The 14539-nt window shown below is 43.6% G+C and overlaps 1 protein-coding gene across 1 annotated transcript in view; it reads left to right on the top strand.

Moving 5' to 3' along the window:
* Positions 1-12795, top strand: part of DNAH8 (dynein axonemal heavy chain 8) — a 329367-nt gene extending 316572 nt beyond the window's left edge. The window contains exons 92-93 of the mRNA XM_059938771.1: positions 9535-9656; positions 12430-12795. Coding sequence (XP_059794754.1) covers positions 9535-9656; positions 12430-12717 — 410 coding nt within the window. The 3' untranslated portion in view covers positions 12718-12795. The remainder of the gene's footprint in view (positions 1-9534; positions 9657-12429) is intronic.
* Positions 12796-14539: the final 1744 nt, after the last annotated feature.

Below are 14539 nucleotides of genomic sequence, written 5' to 3'. Positions count from 1 at the left end.
TAGAAGCCAAGGGAGTGGGATTGATTCATCCCTGGCTTTCCATAGACATAGCTAAGTCGTATATCACAGCACACAATCTCTCTGAGTGATTGCTTTTTTCCATTAGAAATGTGACTCTCAATAGCAAAGTATTAATATGAACTAATCTTTGTTACTATTTCTTAAGAAATACTACAAACCAGAGCAACATTTAAAGAAATATAAATACAAATCAGTTTTCTTATTTGTCTTTACTTGTTAATAATACTAATCCTTTCTCTTTTTTTTTTTTTCTTCATTTCTGTTTTTAAACTGAGCTCTGATTCTTTCTCTCATGGCTCTCCATGTCTCGGAAAGTCTTGGACTTATTCAAGCATCCTACCTTTACACACGAGCATCCAAACACATACCCTTATCTGTGACTGCTTTCTGTTTGTAGCACAGAAGAGTGGAGGTCAAATTTCCCTACATACTAACCACTTCTCTGCTTCCTCTTCCTTCTCTTGACATGAGAGACAAATCACTTTCTGTTCCATATCACCTGGCCAAATCTGGAAAGCATAGAGATTACAGCAAGCCTCTCTGATCGCCTTTTGACACCCGTGATTGATTTCTCAATATGATGTATCTCCTGGGTTTTATATCTTCTAATCCAGTCCCCTTCAATGAAATCATTTTTTTTTTTGGCTCAAAACATTTAAGTAAATTATTTAATTTTTAAAAAACCACATTTAAGTAAAACACAATGCAGTTTCCAAAGAGGTCATAGTTTCATCACAAATATGTATAGTCAAAATTACCTAGACTTTAAAACACTTGAAAATGTTTTTTTCACCTATGACCATTTGTTTTGTGTTCTCATAATGTTATGTGGCATCCGATACAATCTGATGTGTGTTTCCCATCATGCCTCCGGTGAGTGGCCCCCAGGCCTAAGTCACTTTGAGGCCCACACCACCGCAGGGACAGGCGGCAGGCCTTGTTTGCCCCCTAGTCTGTGCCTGAGCTCACGCTGTTTGTAGCCCTGCTCCGTCGCCTTGTGGTAGTCTGATATTTTGTCATACTGAAGAGGCTGAGTCAACCAGCCACCCTGGAACTAATCTGGTATGTTCAGCCCCCTTCACAATCATTTCTGTAGCAGATGATGAGCTCAATCAGGTGGCAGTTAGATTTGATTATTAAAGTGGTCAAGCTCTCTGTACCCATGACCCTGTAACATCTGTTCAATGGCACAGCTTTGGGCAGTGCATGGATTTGCCTCCCAGCGGATTACTCAGGCCCAGGAGAACCTCTGTGCTCCACTGGGGTTTCCCAGCAGTCACTGGCACACACATTCACATATTGTTTAAGGCTGTGCTGCTCAAGGTTCTCAAAGGATTTCTGTGGTCTCTTGTTCCCACAGGTGTACCTTTGCAGAGCATCATGCACACATGATTTAGATTCTGATTTGTGTGTGTGTGTGTGTGTCTGTGTCATAGGTAGGGATGTGTTTAAACTTAAAGATTATGAGTGGTCATGAGCCTGACTTCAAGCCAGGGGATTGCCTGCGTTCCACTTCCAGAACCCCCTTTTTTTTTTTGACATCTTTATTGGAGTATAATTGCTTTACAATGGTGTGTTAGTTTCTGCTGTATAACAAAGTGAATCAGTTATACATATACATATATCCCCATATCTCTTCCCTCTTGCGTCTCCCTCCCTCCCACCCCTCTAGGTGGTCACAAAGCACCGAGCTGATCTCCCTGTGCTATGCGGCTGCTTCCCACTAGCTATCTATTTTACGTTTGGTAGTGTATATATGTCCATGCCACTGTCTCACTTTGTCCCAGCTTACCCTTCCCCCTCCCCGTATCCTCGCTTTGCCGTTAGATGTTCCGCATGACTCACAGGCGCTGCTAAGGAAAGGGCGGCAGAGGCTGGACGTGCTCTCGAGGCCTCACACCTCAGTGTTAGGTTGAACGGTGCAATATCATTATTTTCCGAATGTTTAACTCGGTCTGGAGCTTGATGCCATTTGAATGCCAGACTGTGCTAGTTTTTCTTGTTTTGTTCCTCAGTGTCTTGACCAGCCACGCCAGTCTGTTGCAGCAGAAATCAGTGACAACTTAGTACTCACTACTACAAATCAAGATTTTCAGTTAGAGGAGATTTTACTGAAGCAAGGAGATAGATAATTTTTGTCCTGTTGTCTTTTGTTCCTGTAAAAACCACCTACAACCTCTTGCCTGTGTATTTGTTTTCAGGGCAACTTCGGCAGCTACCAGCAATTTCTGAATGCTTGCCTTGAGGATAGTTATAAAAGCCTGATGTTTGTTGGGCAGAAGAGTGCACCAGGGTTATTAATAGAACTTTAGGATTTGAAGGGTCTGGGGATTTCTTCTAATCTTGTAACAATCCTAAGCGTGTACCCAAGCTGCCGTTTGCCAAACCAGAGCTGCCCCTAATGTCTGAAGGAACCTCTCAGGCCTCCAAACCTCAATTTGGGTGATAGCACTCACCACCCTGACCCGGAATCCCAGAACCAGAGAAGGACTGTGGACACCTTAGAAATGCCTCCAAGTGAATAACAACCCATCCTTCTTGCCTTTGTGGGGGAGACACTTAGATGCACTGGCTTCAGTCTCAACCACATCCCTTGTAATTCTGGTCTCTGCCCTTCCTTACCAATCCTCTAGGCCCTTGTAATCTGGCCGGCTTCATCACTATACTGAAACTGCTCTCTCCAAGGCCACCAAATCTAGTGACCTTCCTGCTAACTTCACTTCATACCTTGGCTTCCATCCATCACCTTCCTCGGTTCTCCTCCTACCTCTCAGGGGGTTGCTTCTCAGCCCACTTTGTGGACTTTTCTCAGGCAAGTTCTGCCCTTGGCCCTGGTCCCTTCACTGAGGACCTCAGCCATTCGCATAGATGCAACTATTCGTCTCTACTTACGGACCGATTCATCGAAAGTCCCAGTGTTAGCTGCTGATTCTTACTTCCAACTGCCATCGTAGAATATTCCATCCTCCTGTGAACCTCCCCTGTACTACCATCTGTTCATCTTCCTCCCAAACCATCCTCACCAGGATTCTGCTATATGTGCTTGTGCATCACCACCCTCCAGATCACCCTGACTCTTGTAGCAAGTCCCCTAACATCCTAACAGCTTGAAAGAGGGAAACCAGGAATGCATAGTGTGGTGCAAGATGAGAGGGGAGGGGAGGAAGGAAGGACAGATGCTGCCAGAGGTCAAGTAAGATAGGGCCAAAAGTGGTCAGATGGCTTTATCAGCAAGGAGACTACTGGCAAGAGAAGTCTCAGTGGAGTGGGTGGGGAGGTGGAGGAATGAGGTTGCAGGGTGAGTGAGAGACCAGGAAATGCAGAGACAGAGAATGAGGATGGACAACATGGGTAATTCTCTCAAGAAATTTGGCTTGGGGGGGGCTTCCCTGGTGGCGCAGCGGTTGAGAAGCCGCCTGCCAATGCAGGGGACACAGGTTCGAGCCCTGGTCTGGGAGGATCCCACATGCCGCGGAGCAACTGGGCCCGTGAACCACAATTACTGAGCCTGCGCGTCTGGAGCCTGTGCTCTGCAACAAGAGAGGCCGCGATAGTGAGAGGCCCGCGCACCGCGATGAAGAGTGGCCCCCGCTTGCCGCAACTAGAGAAAGCCCTCGCACAGAAACGAAGACCCAACACAGCCATAAATAAATAAATAAATAAATAAAAAGAAATTTGGCTTGGAAGAGGAGAAGCAAGTTGGAGGAGCAGGTGTAAGAAGAAAACATTTTCTTCCGTCTTCTTTTAATGATAGGACAGGCTTGAGCCCATTCAAATACTGGTGGGAAGGAGCCAGGAGAGAGAGAGAGAACAAGGATACAAGAGAGGGGTAAAAGAGGCAGGAGGGGATGGCTCCCAAGTGGAGAGATGCACTCCAAGCAGGAGGAGGGACACCTCACCCATTGTAATAAGGATAACAAGGAAAGAATGCAAGTGAGTTTGTTGGTTTGGTGGCAAGAAGTTGAGGGAATTCCCATCTGATGCTTTCTATTTTCTCTTTGACTAAGGAGGCAAAGTGACCTCAGGAGCAAGAAGGTGTTAGAGGAGAGATTTAAGCAGAGTGGCAGAAACTTGAGAAAGAGGGCTAAGGAATGGATTGCTCAGTGACTTTGACAATCCCGTCGAGGCTGGTGATGGCTAAACCATGGTGGCAACTGTGTGATGGTCTCAGTATTGTTCAGCAGCCTGGAATAGGTATAAGAAGGAGGACATTTGGATTCATTTGGCACTGGGGGTTTGCTGAGCAAGTGATGAAAGGGATGGGTCTAGACTAAACAGGGAAGGAAGTGAAGAAAAGGGGGTGGAGTTGAGGAGAAGGTCTTCAGAAATGATGAGGTCAAGGAACTGAGAGGTCAGGATGCTGAGTGGGATACTGAAGAGACCCAGAAGGTGGCAGGAGGCTCAGTGAGTGGGGGCAGATGGGCACTTGGCAGGGACAGTGAGGGGAGGAGCATGGGGCCAGAGGGTGTGGTTGTTAAAGCTGCAAAGATTTTCATCAAAGGTGGAGGGACAACTGGGGAGGACAGTGTCTTCAGAGTTGACAAGTTCCAGTAAGGGCAAGAAGATGGAGAGAATGTTCTGTGAAGAGGTGGAAAATATGGGAGAGTCTGTTAACCACAGAACCACTCCAGAGGGAACAGTGGAAAGGTTGGGAGGGAGGGGAGAGGTTTGAGGTTGGGTAGAGGGAGAGGAAGCATAAAGTAGCAGAGAAGGGATGGAGAAGGTAAAGCAGTGCAGGGAAGTACATTTTGGCACATGAGACATGGCGGGGTTAGCTGATTCCAACCTGGCCAAGAGAATTAGCCCCAGCTCTCTGGCTTGTACTCAGGTTTTGCCGGAGCCAACTGTGTCCTGGATTAACGACATTTCAGAGAATACATGCATCTCAGGGGACTCTGGAAAGAGTCAGCTCGTATTACTGACAGCCTTCCTAATATTTTGCTTGTATCATGGGGCATTCCTCTTCCCACTTGTCAAATTTGTTCTGAAAACAAATACGGGTCCGTGATCTCTCATTGTCCTGTCATGCAGATCTTTTTACAGAGCAGAGGTTCTCAGCCCTGCCTGCACAGTAGAATCAACTGGGGAGCTTTTAATACATGCTAATCCCTGGGGCCCCAGACCAACAACATCAGAACCTCTGGGGATAAGACCTCTAGACTCTTTACAGTTAATTTTAAAAGCTCCTTTGGTCATTTTAATGTGTGAGGAACCTGGGCCTTAGACCATTGCCACCCAATATGTGGTCCACCAGCCAGCAGGAGCAACATCACCTGGGAGCTTGATAGAAATGCAGAACCTCAGGACCTACCCTCGACCTACGTACCAAATCAGAACTAGTGTTTTAGTAAGTGTTCCTTCCCCTGGTGATAAGTATGAACATTAAAGTTTGAGAAGCCCTGCCTTAAAACAGTAGTGAAGCCTGGTCCCAGCTCTAGAGATTCTGATTTTATTGATCCGGGCTATGGCTTGGGAAACGGGAGTTTTAAAGACTTCACAGATATTTCTCATTTTCAGCCAAGTTTAAGATTCCTGCCTTACAGCATCGAGCAAAGCGTCAGGAAGGGTCCCTGGGGCATTTTTATTCAACTGGGTGGATCATCCCCATCTTTGTTTAATGATTTCTGACCTTTTATTTAACTTACCAATGAACCACATTTGCCTCTTATTTAGGGGAAAAAAATGCCTGTCATAAAGTTATGACAGGAACAACATTTGTCCTCATCTTCCAAGATGCTAATGGGAGGCTTAGTAACTGATAAGACAGGAAATACTGAACAACCATAAGCCCATTACATAAGGACTGGTTCATTTATTAAAGAAAAAAAAACGATGCCTGTAGGACCATCATTACAGAATACCAACCAACTCCTTGTAAAATTGAGAAGAGCAAACTTCCTGATTAGTTATTTCTTTTGTCTCTTCCAAGACGTTGTTTGAATTGATACCGAAAGCCTTCTACGGCTTTCTTCAAGCCAACTGATTGCACATGTCAAACAACAGTAATGTGTTTGCTGAAATGTTGGGTCAGGACTCTTGTAGGAATTAAGACATAACAAGTGTTATTTTAGACCTGAGTTTCCAAAGTATGATCCAAGATTTAAAGTGCGTTTTTTATATATATATAAATTTTTAATGTTTTTTATTGATTGCTGGGAAGATGTTTTATTTATTCATTTATTTATTTATTTGGTTGTGCCGGGTCTTAGTTGCAGCAGGCAGGCTCCTTAGTTGTGGCAGGCGGGCTCCTTAGGTGTGGCATGCAAACTCTTAGTTGCGGCATGCATATGGGATCTAGTTCCCTGGTCAGGGATCGAACCCGGGCCCCCTGCATTGGGAGTGCGGAGTCCTAACCACTGCGCCACCGGGGAAGTCCCTAAAGTGTATTTTTTAAAAGAACAAGCTTGACAAGAATTCATTACGCTGTATGAGTTGGAAGGCAAAAAAAATTTTAAAGCACCTCAGTTAGCCCACATGTCACTCAGATGTTTGAATAGTTAAATCATCCATTTTCGTGTGGGTGGTTAAATCTCATAAAGAATATGTTGTTTTTGTTAAGGACTTTCCCCAACTTTTTGTTTCTCTCTTCTGAGTCAAACACATGAACATCTGAATCACTTTTCCACCACTGACGATTGAAGTTTGTTTTAAGAATTATTAAAATTAAATTAATGCCAAGACAATAGTACCACTTTTCAAGCTTTTATAAAGAAAAATATATCAATAGTCTTTTAAAATTATATAAGCTTCAGAAAACAAGAGATTTTGATTCCATTAGACTTGATATCGGTCTACAAGAAAGATGGTCATTCATTTTTTAAATTCAATAAAGAGCAATTCAGTGGATTCACTACGGTTTGAATTCTGCAAGATCATGTTCTTCTTTTTAGGAGGCCAAAAATAGCTATCAAGACTTGAGAAAAGAATACGTATCTTCTCCATGTTCTGAGTGGGAATGACCCATGGAACAGTTTCCTACCCTCCACTCTCAGGCCTCAAATTATTAATATTTTCCTTTCTTAATAGCTCAAGGTAATATGTATTCTAGATTTCATCTACTGACATGGCAAGAGTGCTTCCTAAACATTAAGAGGCTTATTGTTGAAGTCAGCTAGGCAACATCATGCATATTCCCCGTGAGGGAGAAGAGAGAAGATGGTCTCTCCTTAATCACACTAGAGTTTTTCAGAGCTCTCCGTCAATGACTGAAATCTTTGTCTCGGCTGTGTTACATAAGAGAGAACCCCTCTCATCCCTCCCCTGGCACCTATGGCATTGTCCTGAGTGCCATGTGGAGTGAGGTCAAATTTGCAATTTATTTGGAACTTAAAATATAGTAGAAAAATCCAGTTATTCAACTAGTGCAGATGGATGGTTAAGACCAGGTTTCATGCCTTGTGCATTATGACCTTGTATTGATAGATTCATAGATCAGTGATGAATTTTAAAATATCATAAAATAGGGTCAGTTTAATTCCAGGTACTCTACAAGGATACACAGTGTCTGATACTCCACATGAATGCAAGCTTAATGTTGAGTGATGAAAATGACATTTTCATAGAGTCACTTAGAAGGAGAGAATTGGATTTTATTATTGTGGTCATATATACCTGACTACCAAACACACAACATGTTAACTACTAAAAAATGGGATTCCCAGTATTTAAAATGGAAGTCAACATAATCACACTGATCAGATCACCTCAACTGACTCCACACGTAGAGTACGGATAGGCCTTGACCAGCAGTTGCTGCCAGACAAGCTTCCACCATGTTTCCTATTCCCTGTAGTTAACATTTTGTGTCATAAAATCATCCTTTCCTACTAGGCACTCTTGGTTTTATGAAACTACGACCTTATAAGAATCACTTATAAAAGTCCTTCAATCAGCTACTCTGGTTGATTGACCAACTTTTCTTTTGGATTAATGCAAGGGTTCTTCTTGAGCACCCAAATCCTGTTTTAGTGAGGGGTCTGAGTAAACTTTATAAGATGCAAATACAACCAAATTATTTGCCTGCTTCAAATATTCAGTGGCTTCCCACCATCCACAAAGTCACCAAGTTCAAACTCTGACCCTGAAAAATCCTGCCTCTACCTTTGTTCTAACCTCATCTGCCATCATTTCCTCACCTTTAGCCTAGACATGCATGCCTTTGCATGTGCTGTTCCTCTAACTGGAATCGTCCCATCTGGAAAACTCCTACGTATCCTTTCAAGACTCATCTTCAACTTCATCTTCTCAATTCAGCCTTCCCTGAGCTGTCTTCCCGAGTGGTCTCACCTCTTTACTCATAACGACATCGTGTTGTATGTCTACATTCCCTCTAGACTGAGCTCCTTGAATGCAGGGTTCATGGATGGCCTCTTCATCATTGTGGGCATCTCACCTAGAGCAGTACCTGGTACATGGTGGCCACTCCTAAGAGATTTAACAAATGAATGAATGAGTACCTCCCCAAGTGTCTAATTTAATAATGAGGGAGGGGCTTGAGAATGGAGAGAACTTGACTTTCTCACTAAGCAGGCTAGGGTCCTATTCTTTCTTTCTAATTCCAAGGGATATTAACTCACCGCCTGCCATTATGCCTTGTAACTTCCCCTCTTCTTTCCACTCCACTCAAACCTGATAAAATATTATCACTTATGTGGTGGTTTGTGCATTAAAGTTCTCAGAGTTCACAAATCTAGGAGTAGTAGGGACACACAGGTTCCAAAATTTACTCGTGATTATGAGTAAAGGGCCTCATGATTTCCAGTATTAACATGGAGGCCAAAATATAATATATAGGTCACAGATAAATTTTCCTAGGATTTTGAAGTCCATGTTGAAGTTTAAGGTATACTTTTTAAACATCAAATGCTGCTCTACAAGATAGACTTCTCTTATTGAATTGAATGGCATGATTTGCAAATACTAAGTTTAAAGAAAGGCCACAATATACAGAACCATGTATTGTCTTAAAATAACTGTATTATGCACATTAAAACATGGAGCTTTCCTTTCCATTGTGATTGCTTTGTTTGATCAAACTGAAAGTCGGGCTTTCTATTTTGGCATTATGCCTTATTTCCTTAGACTAAATGAAATTGTTCCATGATAGCAAATAGACGCTGATAATGGTTTGATTCAAGTTTTAATTGGAATGCAGTTCTCAGAATATTTGACCATTTCAGTCTTATTCCTAGATACTGGATCTTCAAACAGAGACTATAAGCTAGCACTGGGTTACAACCCTTAGCAGACCTGAGTGGTTGAAATCCCAGGAGAATTTTAAACCAAGACCTTGTCTGAGGCAGAGAGGGTGCTGCTTTCCTGCTGTCAGCTGGCAGGGCATATTTAGCTCATTGAAACAAAACACTGAAAGAAATATCCCCCCTGAGGCTTGATCTCAACTCCTCTTGGGTGGGCACGCATCTGGAGATGGATAAGCAACTAACATGACCCCCTTCTTGTTTCTAGAGTGGACTGCACCAAGGCATCAAAATCATTTCTTTCTCTTTTTTTAAGGCTTCCTCACGGCAATGAGACAAGAAGTGACCCGCGCCCACAAAGGCTGGGCCCTGGACTCCGTGACCATCCACAACGAAGTTCTGCGGCAGACCAAGGAGGAGATCACGTCACCCCCTGCGGTAGGTGCCAATGGGCAACAGCAGGGACAGTCCTGGAGCTGGGGCTCAAAGTTCAAGTTCTGCTGAACACTGACCTATAAGTGTCTCCGTTAAGTCCTTTGGCTTTGCAGCGAGGGTTTCCTCGGTTGTAACCTGGAGACCTCCATGCCAACACCTCCAGCATTTGCCAGAGTGGGAATGAACGACAAGCACTGGGAACTCCCCAGACTGCATTTCTTTGTAATTACAAGTTACACTTGTGTTTACTGAAAAGGATTTTCCACCCGTCTCCATCCACTGCTGTGGGGTACTCACAGAATTGACAAGAGCTGCAGGATCCTGTGTGGAAGGACACCTGGGTGGGGGAAGGGCAGAGGCTCTTAAGATAAGCAGACACCCCTGGGAGCCACTGCTGGGACACTTACCTGCCCTTTGAACTCAGGCTAGTTCTTTAACTCTTTTGAGCCTCAACTTCGTCATCTGTAAAATGAGGATGATAATTCAACCTCAGTAAAGATAGCTGTGAGACTTCAATGGGATCATTTAGGCTTGGTTCCAGACTCCACATAGATATTCAGTAAATCTTAGTTCCTTTTTCCCTTTCTATGATTCTTATTCCCTCGGTTGTCAAATCAGGGGGCTGGACCAGATGATTTCCAAGTTCTGGCCGTTTTTGCCACTTTATAACAAGGATCACCGTTCTTCCAGTTTCCAATAACATGGTCCTTATTTTTGTCTGAGATCCCACCAGAATAAGCACCTTTAACCTCCATATTTCCACCAACAATCTCTAGATTCAAGGAAACATAGGCTTTTTCAACTATGCCTTCAAAATTCTTCCAGCTTTTTCAGGTATTTGTTACAGCAGCATCCTGTTTCCTGGTACCAAGATCTGTATTAGTTTCCTAAGGCTGTTGTAACGAAGTACCACAAACTGGGTGACTTAAAACAACAGGAATTTATTTTCTCAGAGTTCAGGAGGCCAGAAGTCCAAAATCAAGGCATTGGCAAGGTTGGTTTCTTCTAAAGGCTCTGAGGGAGAATCTGCTCCATGGCCCTCGCCTAGCTTCTGGTGGCTGCTGGCAGACCTTGGTGCTCCTTGACTTTGTAGCTGCATCACTCCAACCCCTGCCTACCTCATCACGTGGCCTCCTTCCCTGTGTGTATCTCTGTGTATCTTCTCCTCTTCTTATAAGAACTCCAGTCATATACTCATCCACTATGACCTTAACTAATTACATCTGCAAAGGTTCTATTTCCAAATAGTCACATGCTGAGCTTCTAGGTGGACATGAGTTTTTGCAAGAGACTATTCAATCCACAACACCTTCTAACTACGACTTTGCAAAGTTCTTAGAGTGAAAAGAGCCTAAAAGGATACAGTTTACTATTGGATGATGCCTAAGTGGTTGTATTTTCATGTGGTAATTGTCACCTACTGACTTAACGATGGTATCATATGTCCTGATTTTCTGGGATTGCCCATGGTTTTACTGTCAAATCATGTACTTCAGGTTTTGGTTCAAAAATTATGGTTCTTATACTGTTAGCTCACATGAGGGATTCCAGAAAACACTTTGCAGCTAATCTCCCTCTCTTTTATTATAATCTACCTTTACTTCCCCTTACCCTATCCTCACTGGAAATGGAAAAATGGTCACCATCTTCCACATAAGTATATCTTATGATCTTACATGCTTATTGGAGTCTCCACCGTAATTCCCTTTAGACTTTTTTTCTTACTGAGTACATGTTCTATGGCTCCCCGCTGCCTACAGAATAAAGTTCAAGCTCTTCAGTCTGGCATCTACACTTTTCCACAGTTAAGCCCTAACTTATTTTTCATAACCATTGAACCTGCTGCTAAATATTATAAAATGCTTGGGCTTTGCTGCCCATCCTTTCTTTGTAGTATTGCTCCTCCCTGGGATGCCCACCTTTTCTCCTCTATCTTTCCAAATGCAGCCCACCCTTCGAGGCCACCTCCTCCACAAGGGTCCCCAAGCATTCCAGCCCTTACTGACCTTTCACCTCAAGTCACTGCACTTAGCCTCAGTCAGTGCTGTTCATCAGACAGCCCCTCTAACAAGCGTGTGCTGGTATTCAAGTCATGTCTTTTACATTTTGTTCTGTGTGTGTGTGTGTCTTGTCTCCTGATTTAATGATGAGGCCCTTGAGGGCAGGTCCTACTGTGTGAATGACAGAGACACAAGGATGAGGTCAGCCACCCTTGGACCAATTCTCACCGCCCTCACCACCACCCCCCTCCGCCCATCACACCTGCTCTCTCCATCACACCTGCTCGAACCCCTGCTGGCCAGACCTGGCTGCTTGTCAGACCTGGCTGCTCGTCTCACTAGATCCGACAACCGAGATGAAATTAGAGCCACATGTTGGCTTGGCCAGCGTAGGCTGAGATCCCGAGTGGCATCCAGCTCTGAATCCTGTTCTGTGCTCCCACCACCCCTGTCAGAGACTTTCATCTCCCTGCAGAGGCGATTTGGTGCTGCTGGCTAAGTTCGCAGTCCCAGGCAGGCCACCCCCAGGCTCAAATCTCCAGTAATAGGACCATTTCAACAGCGCTCATAGCCTCAGGCTATGCCACAGGGGAACACTGGGCTCAGTATTTCGCTAACGGAATGCGTCCAGTGGTGTTTTCTTCTTCTGGTAGTGTTTTAAGATTGGTGTACATTTTCTTTCCAAACTGACAACCTTTATTACAGCATTGGATGCCCATCTCACAGCACCTAATTTTTAAAAAAAATTCATGTTACCTTACGCTTGGTTCTTCCAGGAAGGTGTGTATATTTATGGGCTGTACTTGGATGGAGCAGCCTGGGACAGACGGAACGGGAAGCTCACGGAATCCACCCCCAAGGTGCTCTTCACGCAGCTGCCCGTGCTGCACATCTTCGCCATGAATTCCACAGCGCCCAAGGACCCCAAGCTGTATGTGTGCCCTATTTACAAGAAACCGAGGCGAACTGACTTGACCTTCATCACCGTGGTGTATTTGCGAACAGTCCTGTCCCCAGATCACTGGATCTTGAGAGGTGTGGCCCTTTTGTGTGACATCAAGTAAGTTCATTTCCACTTGCTGAGGGCAGAGGAGCCACGTGGGTGGCCAGTGCTATTGAGAGACTTGGTGAGGCATATCTTTTCTCCCTGATAATTGCTTGATTACTCTTTCTAAATTAAAAAGTTGATATCCTACAATCGCTTGTGTGTATGTGTTTTCCCTCATATCAATATTTATTTATTATTATTTTTATTGGAGTATAATTGCTTTATAATGTTGTGTTCATTTCTGCTGTACATCGAAGTGAATCAGCTATATGTATACATATATCCCCTCCCTCTTGGAATTCCCCCCCACCCAACCACCCCCCATCCCACCCATCTAGATCATCACAGAGAACCAAGCTGAGCTCCCTGTGCTTTATAGCAGATTCCCACTAGCTATCTATTTTACACATGGTAGTTAGTGTATATACATCAATCCTAATCTCCCAATTCATCCCACCCCCCCTTCCCCCTCTGTGTCCACCCATCCATTCTCTTCGTCTGCGTCTCTATCCCTGCCCTGCAAATAGGTTCATCTGTACCATTTTTCTAGATTCCACATATATGCATTGATATATGATATTTGTTTTTCTCTTTCTGACTTATTTCATTCTGTATGACAGACTCTAGGTCCATCCACATGTCTACAAATGACCCAATTTTGTTCCTGTTTATGGCTGAGTAATATTCCATTGTATATATGTACCACATCTTCTTTATCCATTCACCTGTCGATGGACATTTAGCCTCATATCAATATTTAAAAAGACAATTCTGAAGTAAGGTTTTTTTATTCCAGGCAATCATATTCCATTATAATTATTATTATTTTTAGGTAAACTCCTATCTTCATGTTAGAACACTTCGGAATGTTTGAATTTTTAAAAACTATAAGTATTAATTTGTTGCATCCTAAAAGGAGTCCAGCAGATGCAATCGTCTCTCTCAAATAAAACCCACTTTTCCCTTGAATAAAATGGACCCATGTGTGAGTTTATGCTAATGTGTTATCCTTTGCTCGTTTGAGTTTGGTCTTCTCTCTGTGTTCGTGAAATGGAAACTGGAGGGGTCCAGTCGGTACCGCCTTAGGAGTTATACCTGGTGGTGTGAAGTATTTGAAACAGAAAATCCACTGGGATGGCTGCTCTTGCAATTTATTATAATTTTATTTAATATTATCTTTTTAAGTGCTTTTGAGCCCCAGAGAACTCTGAGTCTCCAGCTCTCCCTTCCCAACCTCAACTCCGCAGGAGATAACGAAGCACACATTTCTAGGCAGCGAATGGAGAAAGAAAAACAAACTCCATCAAATAAAATTAGGTTACATGCTGAATCCCTTAAAAAGCCAAGTCTTTAAAAAGTGAAGCCATTTCTTACTCTGTAGCTAGTCTGAAACTCGATATGAACCTTTATTTCCTGCTGAAGGAAATTGTCAATTTAACAAAACAGATGGGGTCTCATATTGAATGTTCATGCAGCTTCTGGATAGTGAAGAATTGTCTCTACTGGTTTTCCCATCCAGAATCCTCTTGCCTGTCCCCAGCTAAATCCACAAGCTTTGTTCCCTCTGTCTGTTCTGAAGGAAGGGGGTGTTTCAAGTTGCCTTGCTCCCCTCTCATCCTTGTGTCACCCTGATCAGAGACGGCCAAGCAATAGCCCAGAGAGGTGTCCAGGGAAGAACCCAGAAGAAATTCCACCATAGTCTAGTGTATTTTCAAACAGTGGAAAATATATTATAGGATGCAAATTGTAGCCATGGCCTCTGGTGTGCTCCTGATACTGATTCATGTCAAAGCCATAGAACCCTCCAGGGCAGTTTAAAAAATCAAGTAAATGAGGAA

This window comes from Balaenoptera ricei, chromosome 11, assembly GCF_028023285.1.
Source record: "Balaenoptera ricei isolate mBalRic1 chromosome 11, mBalRic1.hap2, whole genome shotgun sequence".
Taxonomy (NCBI): Eukaryota; Metazoa; Chordata; class Mammalia; order Artiodactyla; family Balaenopteridae; genus Balaenoptera; species Balaenoptera ricei.
The sequence above is the reverse complement of the archived record's forward strand: the minus strand, read 5'-3'. Positions and strand labels throughout refer to the sequence as shown.